The sequence below is a fragment of the Microchirus variegatus genome, assembly GCF_963457635.1.
Source record: "Microchirus variegatus genome assembly, chromosome: 8".
NCBI lineage: Eukaryota > Metazoa > Chordata > Actinopteri > Pleuronectiformes > Soleidae > Microchirus > Microchirus variegatus.
This window is the reverse complement of record NC_139809.1, coordinates 28,676,376-28,691,064: the sequence shown is the minus strand read 5'-3', so window position 1 is coordinate 28,691,064 and position 14,689 is coordinate 28,676,376. Positions and strand designations below refer to the sequence as shown.

The 14,689-nt window shown below is 38.4% G+C and overlaps 1 protein-coding gene across 3 annotated transcripts; it reads left to right on the top strand.

The window, feature by feature from the left end:
- kras (v-Ki-ras2 Kirsten rat sarcoma viral oncogene homolog) lies at nucleotides 1–14,053 on the top strand. 3 transcript variants are annotated; one of them, XM_083894201.1, is made up of 6 exons: nucleotides 1–234; nucleotides 3,050–3,167; nucleotides 4,612–4,790; nucleotides 5,380–5,539; nucleotides 7,293–7,417; nucleotides 11,642–11,654. In XM_083894201.1, the coding sequence occupies exons 2-5, from the start codon at nucleotides 3,057–3,059 to the stop codon at nucleotides 7,410–7,412; spliced, it is 570 nt and encodes a 189-aa protein (XP_083750327.1). In that variant the 5' UTR covers nucleotides 1–234; nucleotides 3,050–3,056; the 3' UTR covers nucleotides 7,413–7,417; nucleotides 11,642–11,654. The 3 variants fall into 3 exon arrangements, with proteins under 3 accessions (XP_083750327.1, XP_083750328.1, XP_083750329.1); XM_083894202.1 differs by lacking the exon at nucleotides 7,293–7,417 and having other exon boundaries at nucleotides 11,642–14,053; XM_083894203.1 differs by lacking the exon at nucleotides 7,293–7,417 and having other exon boundaries at nucleotides 5,380–5,620; nucleotides 11,642–11,656.
- The last annotated feature ends 636 nt before the right edge of the window (nucleotides 14,054–14,689 follow it).

The window sequence follows — 14,689 nt, the reverse complement described above, 5'->3', positions numbered from 1 at the left end:
GGAGGCCAACCACAGCTGCTTAGGCCCGGGCGCAGGATCAAATGGAAAGTTCAATCGATTAATTTGTCCACTTTTTTTCGCATGTTCCCACTGGCTTCTGTGACGAGGTAGACCGACGTAGATGCAGGCGTTTTGGCTGTGAAGTAGGAAATGCAGAGATCTTGTGAGACGAGGGGATTATCAGCTTGACTTGTTTGGTCGCTACTTCAGACGCGGAACTCCACTCGCTAAAAGGTAAGTGAAGCGGCGTAGAGTCATACATGTGTCCCTTCGTGGTACATTGCAACACATTTATGTTTGGTTCAATGTGGAGAGCTGTAGTTGAGCCACTAGGAAACATTGTTCCGGTGTAAATATTCGTTTGTCAGAGCTGTTAGTGCAAACTACGCCCAATTGTTAAGCTAACGCCTGGCCCTGCAATGCAGAGCTTTGGGCTAGCTTATCAATGGCGGCTCCAACATCTCTAACCTTCCCGTTTGAATGGATAATTTGCGACTTTGTCCGGACACATGGTGTAGACAATGTAGTTTGAACACATTTTTCTCCGTAAACCGCATTATTTTAGCCTCGCGAATGCTGTTTACCTTACTTTATGTACGCTAGGAGTGAACTCCAATGCTAAGCTAGCTAACAGCAGAGTAGTAGTGTAGTGGTTATTGCACACAGTTCGAAGGTTTTACTACAACTAATCTGGCAACCCCCGAACTCGCACAGAAGTAGATTTTATTTGTTATTGTATTGATATAACAAGCACTCTAATTTGAATGGACAATGCCAGCATACGGAAAGAAAAACCCATACAATGATTAATAAGTAATAGAAACGACAACTGTAATGCTTCCACTAACAATAATCCTACTTGTATGATTTTACCTAAGCTCATGAACCTATGAACACCTGCACATGTATACACATCCTCTCAGAATTGGCTTTTGTGTAATGTGGGAATATAGTTATTAAATGTATGTGTAAAGACATAAAATCAATTAATATTGATAATTATTATGATGAATATCAGATAATCAAAGGCTGTTAAAAAAAAAATAGATATTACAGTTTTGGACAGAAACTGCCATAACACACATAAGCTTTCTGAAGTTAAACATTCATAGGTGTTATGTGCAATGTCTCAAAGTGTGCATTGCCCACGCTTATTGAACATTAAATATGTGCAAGCCACAATAACAATCTAATATGCATAAAAAAGAAAAGTAGACATTTTAAAACTAATTTAATTCATCAATAAATACAGCGAGAGACGTTTCAACCTTTGCTAATTCACATAGGTGTCAAACTGCCAAAGTCAACTCTCATTTGCACGTCCCGTTTCCCAGATGTTTGTGTTGATAAATTGTTTGTAAAAAATGTGGTTTACCATTGGGCATACCCTTGTTTTCACTTTGTGTAGCAAATTAACATGTGGGAAACACTCTGCCAGTCAGAATAAGGTAAACAGCCACGACTTGGCACTGTTCAAAAATAATTGAAATGCAGTGTCATCACAACCTTACCACCCTACTACCTGTGAACACGTGACCATCAAAACCTGAAAAAATTGATTTTAACTCTACTACTACTACATAAACAAGGGTCAAATGTGTACTCTTACTTTGCTCCTGAATAGACCTTACAACCAAGTCTACATGCACTGCCCCGTTAGGTTGCAACTGTTTTTTTATTTTTTAAAATCCAGAATATGCCATTTAATTTCATGATTAATGCTTTAATCCATAAAAAAAGTGTGAAAATGGGTTTGTTACCCAAACCCCAAAATGACAACGCCCTCTGTTTTTTTTTGTTCATTAACCAAAACCAAAACTATTCAGTTTACTGTCATAAAGGGGCAAAGAAATCACAACATATTCATATTTAAGAAGCTGAAATAATATTTTTAATCCATTTATTAAAATAGTTGTTGATTAATTTAGAAATGTATTATAATTTATTTAGATAGTTGCAATCTTTACATCCAGGTCTTTTAAAATGCACTTTCACTGCTTCACAAGATAAAGTGTCATCATTTACAGGCATGACAGGTATGAGGCTGACAACTTTCAAGTGATACTTGAATTTGTGTGGCATTTGTGAGTCGTCTTATCTACTGGGGTAGAGATAAGGCTGCTTCTGAATGGACAAGATCAACAACTCTGTGATACGTATGTCAGACATTTTTTGGATGTAATGTTTAGATTTTAAAGTATTGAGGAAACTGACAAGTGTTGGAAAAGTTTACCATTGTTAGCCCTATACCTATCAAACCGCATTCTCCTTTTTGTTTGTCTAAACAAAGCAACAATGTTAAGCAGAACTCCTCCCTGACTGCAGGCTGTGCAGTGCTGTGATCAGTTTGAACTGTAACTTCTTAAAAGGCCAGCTGCTGCTAATGATGGACACTGCTTTACAAAGCAGTCAGACGGCAGGGAGAGCCTCCCAGTTACTTGACAGTTTTTGAGCCTGAATGTAATGACAGATTTCTGCCGGAGGCCAGTTCCTGTTTTGCGTTGAGTTTTATTCAGAAAATGACACCGACTGTGTTGCTGCTTTTGCACAGTATTCATAATTACCATTGTTTTTAATACGAAGTCTGTTATTTTACTCTCGAAAGCTGTTTTCATGAACAACATTGGTTGATTAACCATCAGTTTGTTTGTGGTTATATTGTAGTTTTCTTTCTGCAAGCTTCTAAAACAGGCCTTCTTTTGAATTATAAGCAGCATCGACATGTTGATGTTGCTATGAAATTAAATTTTTTATCAGCAGTGTGATAAGATTTGATGTGTCTAAATGATGCCACTATTTTCTCTTCACTAATCCTGAGGTTGTAGGCTTCCGAACCCAGCTTATTGGACATAAATGAATTGACGTGCACAGTGCTGGCTAATATTTCTAGCAGTAACTCAGTTTTAATAATGTTTGTATCATCCACACACTAATTATCTTAATCTTCTTTTTAAAGGCTTTTGAAGTGTGCCCCAGATTCAATTGTGTTCACTGCCTGTGTGTGGACATCTCTATATTTTGCTGTAATGTTCTTTTTTTGGTCCTGCAGGTAAATCATGACAGAATATAAGCTGGTTGTGGTGGGAGCTGGTGGTGTTGGCAAGAGCGCCCTTACCATTCAACTCATTCAGAATCACTTTGTAGATGAATATGACCCCACCATTGAGGTAAATAATTTCTTTGCATGTATGCGTACATACTGTATGATGTGTTAATGTTTATGCACTTGTCCATTTGTTTTCCAATGGTTTTATAGTATTTTGGTATAGTGCAGACGGAACAGGAAGTACAAAAAAAAACATAATAACAGGAGGTGCATCTGGTTTCAGGCGTATAAAGAAACAAACAGGTTTTTAATACATTTTCATGCACGTCTGCCTGCCTTCTTTCTCGGGGGGGTAGACTACACTGAATGAATAGTGTCATTAGGACAGCAATCAATTATTGATGTGCTGTTGCAGGTTATAGCTCCACCAGAGATTATTTGAATACAAGATAACGTCTGAAACACTGGCTGCTCGCCGGATCACACGGCAATTATTTGTGTTGAATTGGATTGAGTGCGGCCATCAGTGTGATGAAACACTGGAGTGGAAATGGGGGCCTCATTATAATTTGAGGCCTGCTGGAAAATTGAGTGCCCTACTAGAGCTAGAGTGAAGCAGTAATCAAATGTAGTCCTTTGCTGTTTTCACACAAAACCATATCATAAAAATAGGTGACACTCCTTGTAACTATGTAATGTATATAAAAAAAGAGTATTTTAAGGAAATATGCCTCTGCCCGTCCGTTAAAGGGATAGTTCGGAGTTTTGAACATAAGACCTATTTTCCAGCTCAGCCGGTGTGATGGAGACGTCTGGAGACGTTTTCAAGAAATTTCATTCAGTTCTTCTAGTTGCCGAGTTCGCTGATGCTATGGCTAGCGCAAGTCAATGATACATGTTAGCATGGCATTAAAAACACTCATACCGACTCCACAGTGCACCCGAGGCAAATCGATTGTAACGGCAGACTATCGACGTACATATCTGTGTTGATAGAATAATATTTGAAACAAAACTATCTAACGATTTTTGAGGGACTACTTTCTCAGCACTATACTTCCGGCAGTGGAATCAGTCCGCCGCTGCCTGAAGTATGACGTGCTGCTGCCGCTGCTGAGACAAATCCTTCAAATTGCAAGGTTGGTTTTATTTCAAACATTCTATCAACACCGATATGTACATCGATAATCTACCGTTACAATCGATTTGCCTCGGGTGCACTGTGGAGTAGGTATGAGTGTTTTTAATGCCATGCTAACTTGTATCATTGACTTGCGCTAGCCATAGCATCAGCGAACTCTGCAACTAGAAGAACAATTACATTTCTTGAAAACGTCTCCAGACGTCTCCATCACACCGGCTGAGTTGGAAAATAGGTCTTATGTCCAAAATTCCGAACTATCACTTTAAGTTGCAGGTGCATCATTCTTCTCTTAGTCATTTTATTGTGTTAAAGGTACAGTGTGTAGGGTTTAGCAACATCTATTGGTGAAGTTACAGAGAAGATAACATTTAAATCCATTTAACAACACAATCACTCATAATGTCTTTTCCTGTTCTTCCAGGACTCCTACAGAAAGCAGGTAGTGATTGATGGAGAGACGTGTCTGTTGGACATCCTGGACACTGCAGGTCAGGAGGAGTACAGCGCCATGAGAGACCAGTACATGAGGACAGGGGAGGGTTTCCTCTGTGTCTTTGCCATCAATAACACCAAGTCCTTTGAGGACATTCACCACTATAGGTGAGCCATGATGCCAAAGGATATTAGGCTTTACATGCGGTGTGAATGCAGCATTTTAATTTGAGCTAAAAGGGGATAACATTTCAGAGCGTATTAGTAGCTTAAGGGTGTCAGGTGCTGATGGTGTAATGTGGTTTGGTTAGGAGCTTTTTTCAGCTCATTACTCTTTTCTCTAACGATTTTCCCCGTTTCCCACATTCACAGCTCACCACTGTCCACTGAGAAACCATTAAAACATTTTCTTCAAAGCAGTGATGAGATTTATTAAAGCCTTTAGTCCATCCATCCATCCATATCTTGCTAATTCACAGTGTTGTAAAATGACTGCAGATGTTAATTGGCTTATACCTACATTTTGTGCAGTTAAGAAACTACACACTGTACTCAGTCCCAATGTGCACAAGGGGAGAACAGAACAGGTTTAATTAAAACATCAACAATTTTCTATCACACAAGTTTCCAGGTGGATCATACAATCGGTCTTCAAGGTGCTCTGCAAATTGTTCAATAAACACGGGGCAAAGTAAAAAGTAAGAGGCCAATTCCCCCCTTTTTGACTCAATTCTTGTTTCTTTGAACTCTATTGCAGAGAACAGATTAAGCGGGTGAAGGACTCTGAGGATGTCCCCATGGTGCTGGTGGGGAACAAGTGTGACCTCCCGTCCCGGACAGTGGACACCAAGCAGGCTCAGGACTTGGCACGCAGCTACGGAATTCCCTTTATCGAGACCTCAGCCAAAACCAGACAGGTGAGAATCCGGGCAGAGATGGCTACGACATCAAGACTCAAACTCTGTCTGTGACTTAACTGATGTAGTATTTCACTGCAGGTTTGTAGAGCATGTTAATGGTGAGAAGTTGCATGTGGTCTCGGGGTTGTTTGCTTAATGGACACAGCAGCCCCTCTGTGAATTTGCTTTGAAAATCAAGTTTTATTTTCCCAGACCGTTGATCTTGAAGTAATTTTGACAAGAGTCCTTGCAAAGGCTTGATTGGTTCTGGGATCACAAGAATGGTTTGTCTTGAGCCATGTGGTGCTGTTGATTAATGTCACATTCAGTGGCTCTGCGGGTCTTTTTTATTTGTATAATGATGTCGCTTGGAAATGTGTCGGGGCAATGTGCTGTGCATCATTAAATCCTCTTTGGTTAATTAAACTTTTTATTTATGGGTAATAAGGTAATCATTGCATGCTATTTTGTCATGGATATGTGAAATTACATCATCGTTGGGTCCCATCTGGAAAGTATCCTGCATTATAAATAATAAGCAAATCAGCCAAATGTGTGTCAGGGAGTCTGCATGAAAGGACAAACTGTCTGATTACTGAGAGGGCTTAATGATTCTGCTGCTTTACTGGTTACTGTAACTGGGTGTTGGAAGATTAGCAGTGGCATAGGTGGATCAAATGGTTATTTTGTGAGCATGGCCTGAGGTGAGTGATTGGCTAGCTGATGTGGTGATCTGTAAACCCATCCTTCCCTGATCTCTCTGACCTGGGGTAAATCAACCGCTCCTTCTGGTGATGACACGCTGATTCATTTCTGCTGCTGTTACAGGCTGCCAACGGTCTCTTGCATTTAAAGCTGTCTCACAGCGAGTTAACTCTGACCATCTCTTGTGTATAACATGCATGCACTTCTCCTTTTTATGATGCTGGACAATGATACTCTTCTCTAATCTTTTTAGCCACACTCACTCACTGTAGACTTGGAATGTGACTGTTTAATAAACCTTTTAGTTCAGTGAGAGTTAAGTAGTTTCAGTTGAGTTGGTTCCATTTCCAGTTTTCATTATTTGTTAGAATTTAGTTGCAGATTCATGCTTTATGCCTTGAAATGTTACAATTGTACACTCCAGGTCACTATTTATTTATTTATTTATTATTATTACTATTACTATTTTTTTTTCCAGTGATGCATATTATTTGGTAGTTTTCAGTGATTCCACCTGAGAAGGTGTGTATTAGAGGTCGACCAATATGGGTTTTTCTATGGCCAATGCTGATTTTGAGAATTCATGTCTGATGATGGGTGCCGAGTGTTTTTTTTTTTTGGCCAGTATGCAATAATTGAGTGAATTTCCCTTTCCCACTCTCCATCTGATAAAATATTTCTCTTCAAACTATATTTTTGTCTGCACTACATTACAATTATATGCAGTGTTTTCAATGAAATAATGTATTAACCAAATATAAGTTAATCAAAGAACCACTATAATATATAACTATCTAAGTCCAGCTTACCTCTATTGACCAAAGCCTCTCACAAGAGGGCAACTGACAGCACTTTTCAAGACTACAGGAGGTTTGTGTTTGGTATTTTCACAAATATGATTTTGGGTGGAGTATGAGGACAGACTTTGCAGGTTGATCCACGTCAATTAGACCTGTCTCTTCTCGTCTTTTGTTTCTGTGGGCTGTGTAACACATACAACTATATAGTTTGTCCCCCCCCCCCCTGTGTTCATCAACACTGAGGGAAGTTGTTTCTCAAACCGCAGAGAGTGGAAGATGCCTTTTATACTCTGGTACGGGAGATCAGGATGTACCGGCTCAATAAGCTCAGCAAGGAAGAAAAGACTCCGCGCTGTATCAAGCTTAAAAAGTGTGTTGTGATGTGAAAGGGGTAAGTGTATGCAGCCGTGCTCCCACCAGCTCTGTTTCTCTGTCTGTGTTGTTAGTTGTTGGGATTGTGGAGAAGGCAATGGGATAAAAACACGCAACAGGAGCTGGTGCTTCATGGGTTCTCAAAACTAACGCGCTGGTTTGTGCTGGGGCTGTTGTGAGGCTCTCAATGGATGCTAATGAAATGGCTAATGAATTTTTGTGTGTGTACTTATCATGGCTGATTATTGTCAAAGACTATTTTCACACTGGATTCATGTACATCAAGTCTGAACACTTCTTTCTTCATAATAGTGTTTATCATCATTTCCTTGTGGAAATGATGGCACACTGGCAGAGCCATGTGAGCATGATTTTAAACAAGATGATAAGCCTCACTAAGATGAAAAAATTAAAAACAGTCACTCCTTGGATGGTAAAAAAACCCCCCCCCACCAATCTGTTTTCAATTTCAAAAATACAAATTGAATGGGTATGACCACTTGTGAGGAAAGAGTTGTGTTATGACTGAAACCACACACACACATAAAGTGGCTTGGAGCCTGCAGGTTGGCTCAGAAAATGCAAAAAAAAAAAACCTCTTCTAAATTTTCTAACCAACTGCTCCCAAATTCCGACTGAACCACCAGTGTGAAAGCATCCTAATCTGTTAAACTGGACCGTTGAGCCAGCATGTGTGATTACAAAAGATTATGGTGAATCTGGGACCCAATCAAGAATTAAAATGTGTCTGGAAGGTTATGATGGGTCATTCCATGTCAAATCGGCGAAAACACTGAAAAGCAATTTCCATATGTTCACAGATTCTTTTTTTCAAATTAACAGAAAACACCTTGATCCAATGGATCATGATCCAATGGATCAAGTTCAATAATTACCCAAAAGTAACATTCAGGGTGGAAGATGAGTGTGTTCTGTATGACTGGATGACTGAATATTTTTGCTTATAACCCTATATTTGGGAAAAAGTGCAACATGATATTGACAATTTAAAATGACTCATTATCAGGGCTGTAATAATATAGAAAAGGGCATTAACTTGGATAGATGTCCAACAAATAATCAAATAAGTAGATAGCCTATGAAAACATTTACCATGTTTTTCAATACAGTTACATGTATGAACAGTTCACTTCTTACTCTAGGACCCTGTCAACATAGTACATACATGTCATGAAATACAGTCTTTCATTTGTTTAGACATTTAGAAAACCTCGTCTTCCATCTTACAATGTTTGGTTAGGCTACTAGTCACAATATAATACTGAAACACAGATGTTAATACGCTTCACAGGTGAGGCTTTATTGAGGCAAACTGTTAAACGACATTACTATGAAAAAACAAAACATAGATGAAAATAATTTTCTGGCCCTGGCATTGGGATCCATTCATAATATGGAAAGAGTCGACCATGATGGTGCTACAATAACCTTCTCTGATTTGACATGGAATGATCCAGTTCTAAAAATGAAAAACTTGCAAGTAAACATTTGTCTTTGATTGTGGGTGACAGTATTTTCTCGTGTATACAGTTCCCTTTAATCTTCTTTTCTTAAATGTCTTGCTTTCTTTGTCCTAAAGTGACCTCGGTCTCTTCAGTCTGCAGCTCTTTGCAGATTCAGCACATTTTTACACTATCCAAACTGTTCTAGCGTTTTACGTTTTGGCCTCAACAGACACTGGCTGCATTTAAATGGAACGGATTTATTCATAAGTAATCTGGCTCAGCAATAAATCGAAGTATGCAATAAATTGATTTTGGGTTTGAATACTAGCATCAGCTCTGGCTACATCCATTCTACAATGCTTTCATTTAAAACCAGTTTTTAGACGTGTGTGTGTGTGTATATAGATGATAAAAACACAATCTGCCCATTATGAGAAATAAACTTTGTCCAGACTAAAAACATATATTGATGATATAATATGTTGAATGTACACACCAGTGTAAACCTGAAGTTGTAAACCTGAAGAACATGTGCTGTGTGTGTTAAGATATGACGTATTTATAGTCTGGCAGCGACGTTCTCGGCGGTGATCAGCTCCGCCGCTGTGGACGCTCGGTGCGCACTGTGAGCCGGCACAGAGCAGCTCCGCTCGGCCTGTCCTGAGGACCAATCGCGGCTCTTGCCGTCGCCGTTGTCCCTTGACGGAGTGACGGACACTTAAAAAATATTTTGTGCAGTCGGAGACGACGTAGAGGCTCTACGACAGGCTCTACGTCGACGCAGAGTCTCTGCGGAACCTACGCAGAGCACTTTACGCAGGAGTATAAATTGGGCTTTAGGAAGTGAATGCAGGAAACTGTGTCAGTGTTTCTGAAAAGCTACCCCAGAGTTTTCAAATGATAACGGACCACACAGAATTTCCAAACAAATTCCGTGTTTTAGTGCTTTAAAATATCGGGCTTATGTGGACAACTTTAAATTAGAAAGGTAGTAGAATGGATGTAGCCTCTGTTTCGCCTCGTTCCCAGAATATTATACTTTAACCTATTCTGCTAAAATCAAAGCTGTTTCTTCCCTGAGGATGATGCATCCCTTATAAGAGTCTTCTAGGATTTTTGCGAGTGGTGCATCTTCCCCAGGAGAACCATCTCTGAACAATTTAACGTTTATTAGATTTCAGTTTCTAAACAGAACGCTCGCCTTCTGTTCAATAACTGTGGATCGTGGAATAATTTCATGAAAATGTTGCCTCAATACAAACCAGTATTGTTGCCAAGTGCTTGATGCAGGTCCATATTTATTTGTTTTTAACAGTTTGCTAGTGCTGGCACACAGACTGTTGGAAAGATAAACGGGACGACGTGTTCCCTCATTTTATTTAGCAGTCATTCAAAGACGTAATGGGAGTAACTTGGGGCGAATTACATTCTGGAGGAAAGAAACTGGCTCGTGTAACTGCAGCTACTGTTTGTTAAGTCGTCAATGGGGACACTGTTACTATGCCGTTACGTTCATGTAAAACAAAAAGAGAGTTTTACACTGCCACACATCACTTTATTAACACAACCAGTTTTGAGCACATGTGACAATTCGAGAAAAAAAACCATCTAGTTGTGACCATCTAGTACTGCGATTAAAAAAAAAAAAAATACTGTAACGTAAGACATCTTTCACTCGTTCACAAACAAACATTGACCGCTATGAATAAAAGAATTAAATAAGAATTTAAAAGATATGGATAACGATCACCGACTCTGTGGCTTAATGATGAATTGTTTTTAAATCAAAATCGCTGTAAAAGTCCACGTTTTGTCCACAAACAAAAAAAATTCAGTTTTGTTGATTTCTTTGTTATATGGAGCAAATAATCCAGAAAATATTCATATCGAAGGAGCTGACAAATCGTAAAAGCTTATTTTAATTATTGAAACGCACTCAAACCGATAAATTCATTATATTTGGTAAGTGCTTAATACTCGATTTAATGGAATAATTGTTGCAGCCATACATATCGTGTAGTTATCCACCTAATTGTTGTATGTCAGTTGTGTAATACATACACTTTGGACAGTATTTATAACTAATTGTTATTAATAGGGCTGCAGTGATTGATTACCAATGAATCTTCAGCTGATTTTATAATTGAGGTTTGAGTGTTTTTGTTATTTCAGACTCTTAAAAGTGAATATTTCCTGGTTTCTTTGCTTCATATGATGAAAATAAATATTTCACATTGAATCATTTTGGGTTTGTAGACAAAACAAGAACATTTAACACTTTCTTACCGAACGATTACTCGGCTATCAAGAAAGTTCTGTTAAATACAAAGTTAGTACACCATTTTCATGGTATAGTGTCATAAGTATTTTTTAAATCTACATAAAACGGTAAAATTATACCATAAATCAAATATCTGTCACAGAAATCACAATTCTATAGTTTCCTCAAGTCGATCAACCGTATCTGAAACCTTTGACAATTGAGTATAAACTCTGGTCACATATGATGCCTCCAATATATTTATCCACAAATGAAACCTTTGGGATTTAGTTGTGGTGTTTTAAATTGTGATTTTAATTTAAAAATGACTCAAAAAAACCCTAAACGTCTCAATACTGATTGTTTAATAAATGGAAATGACCCTTTAAATTTAGCAGGCACAGAATCAAACATCCACTTCAATCCTTACAAAGTTTACAGGCTCTAAATGTTTCACGCTGCTTTGTACAATGTAACTCTAACACTGTTTTTCTTCATTCGTTTTTTTCCCCTCCAGGGTGTTGACGATGCCTTTTACACATTAGTGAGAGAAATCCGGAAGCATAAGGAGAAGATGAGCAAGGAGGGCAAAAAGAAGAAAAAGAAGAGCAAGACAAAGTGTACACTCATGTGAATAATCACCCCCCTTTTCAAGATAGACCTAAAAAAAAAGAAAAGAAAGAAAAGAACCTATGTTGAACAGTTAAAGTAATACATTTTGTACATTACACTAAATTATTAGCTCTTTCTCAATACCCTCTATACCCACAAAGCTTAATACTAAACCTGACCTGATATTTTTTTTTTCTGCCTTTTTTTTAATTTTTATTTGCTACTTTGTCACCAATAAGCTTTATTCTCAGTTCAGTGCCAGCTGCCCTCACGTTTTGGTCCAGCCTGTTTGATTTTTTATAGGATTATGATGTTGATTTGGATCCTTTTTTTTTTTATATATAAAACTGTAGAGCTGTGAGCGAAACTGCGTCACAGTAGCTCACTTTTGTCAAATTATTCATGATTAACAATTTTTGATTATGTTTTTTTTTAACTCCTTTGCTTAAAAGGGCATGACCTGCAAACGTCATGTAACTATCTTTTTAAGTACGGGATGCCAAAGAAAGAATTTCCATCCTGATTCTCATAGACAAAAGCGACATGAGGAAAAAGGACCAAGATTTCTAATATCCCCATTTTAGTTACGTCACTGATATAAGTATGCATGCAAACTCATTTTCTTCTCCCGGATGTTTTAACACCCTAATTATCTATTAATTAATTTACAAATTGTCAATGCTTTGTACTGTGTGGGGAGTGATTTCTTTGCCTATATGAGAATTTCTTTTTTCTTTTTTTTTTTGCATGCATGTGTCCTACATAACACGGGTATTGCAAAAAACTGCCTTTTTTTGGTGGATACATTTAGCAGAGCCTGCAACGAGGAACTTGGACCCAAGTCTTAGCGTGTCAGGTTTACACCCAGTCGTTTGTGATTTGCTTTTGCATGAGAGAGAGAGAGAGAAATCGGCCGTCGCCCTGGTCGATAAAACGAGAGGTTTCCCGATGGTCTGGATTTTTTTACTCATTTTGTGGTCGGAGTCATTTTTATGTTCCAGGGACTGATGCCACGTCACAAGGTGATGTCGAACGGCTCGTCTCACCTTCATGGTTCTGTGCGTCCTGCGTTCTTGACTGCAGGATAGTTCAGATTCATTCAATCAATGACAATAATCATTTTTTTGCAGGTTTGTGCTACAAGTTTGTAACTTAAACTAATTGATTTAAAAAAAAAAAAGAGGAGTTGTCTCGTCGACCTCGTGTTTAAACAGTGTTTTTGAGGTAAATGCGAAATGTCTTGGATGTGTTGGTTCTCCAGTAGCTGGCCAGAGAGGAAACGAGCGTTCAGGAATGTTTCTGTTGGTGGTGTCACAGAGGGAGTTCAAATTCTTCCCTATGTTTTTTTTTTTTTTCTTCTTTCCCCCTTTTTTTGTGATGAATCTCCCAAAGTGTTAAATATTTCCATGGCCTGCCTTTCAACAGAAGTGGAGCAGAACGATGTTCTCCCTCTCAAAGCTCACGGTGTTGAAACGGGAACCGATGCTTCTAAATGAGGCAGTAATTGCCATGAAATTGGTTTTTTTTAGAGGAAATTGTCCAAATGTATTATATAAAAAAAAAAAAGTCCTTGTTTCTTTCCCGGGTCAACCCATGTTTCACCTTTCCCGTCGTATCTCCAAACCGTTCCCTGGGGGACTTTTAATTGCCTTTTTATTGTTTGCAGTAGGTGCTACGTTTAGATGGTAGAAGGAGCCCAGACAACATTTACTTTGTCTTGTGTGTGTATGCTCATGAAATAAATAAAGTGTTGCCGTTTTTAGAAGAGTGATGGTGTTGACACAGAAAATCCAGACATGATACATTTTTGCTTTTCGGAATTGAGTTTTGACCCAGTTTATTATCATTATTATTACCTCTTTTTTCATGAAGTAGATAACTGTTAATACATTTTTTTTTAATTAAGGAACCCTCTTGTTAACAATACTGTTTCAAAAGTAGTTTTACTGAAATGTTTGATTTGTTCCTCTTCCTTTATTGCGTGCCAACAGCTGATTTCTGAAATGTATCATTTTTACCTGGATTGTATTTTAACAACCTTTGTATAGTTGTGATACTGAAAGGTGCATATTTTGTAAATTGTTGCTTCATTTTTGTTGGTGTGAGTCTAGATGAATGTTGCTTTAATGGAGTTCCACTCCGCTCTGTGTATGTGACGACAGTGTGACTGGGTCCAGGTCTAGGGAAGTGAATGAATGACCACTTTTACAACACACCTTGTTGTGGGCGATGTCGAGTGGTAATCTGATCTCAAAAAAAATGAGTCTATTTTTTGCCATGAATCTCACCACTCCTATTTAATGTGTAATAAAGAACAAAGTAAAGAGGAATTCAACCGTATCTACTTTTTCCATATGGCAGGCATGTATTGTGGTAGCTTTGTCCTCCATCGCCAGCAGGTGGCACTCTTCACTCACTCTGGCAGCTCTCTACATTCTATGAAGAGGCCTTTCTCTTGTCAGTAGGACTTCTTTTAGGGTTTCCGGAATAAACCAGCTACTTAAACAGGTGGACACATTCCTGTAATACATGAGCGGCTATATTTTGGTGGAAAATAACAATTTCGTGCATGGTCGAGTGGATTATCTTTGACGTTTAAATAAACAAATCTGAATAAAAAAAAACGAACAATCAATGTCATGATAGGCTTCGTTGTAAGAGCTGCTCATTGAAGTGATGGGTCCGTTGTAAACAAATCTTTCTGCCTCACAAAACAAGGACTGGTGACAAAAGTGCCGCCTAAGTATTTGAGGCATTAAAGTCCTTTTAATTGCTTTCATTTAAGGTTTGAAAGAGCTTAACTTTCCATGGTAATAATGAGCCTGATTAACCAGCACGCCCAATGTAAATGTTTCAAAGTGGATTAAATGTTTTCAAAGATAGCTCATTAAATGACACAGGAATAACTGGAATGTGTCCCATTATCCCTAATCCCAGTAAATACGAGGATTAG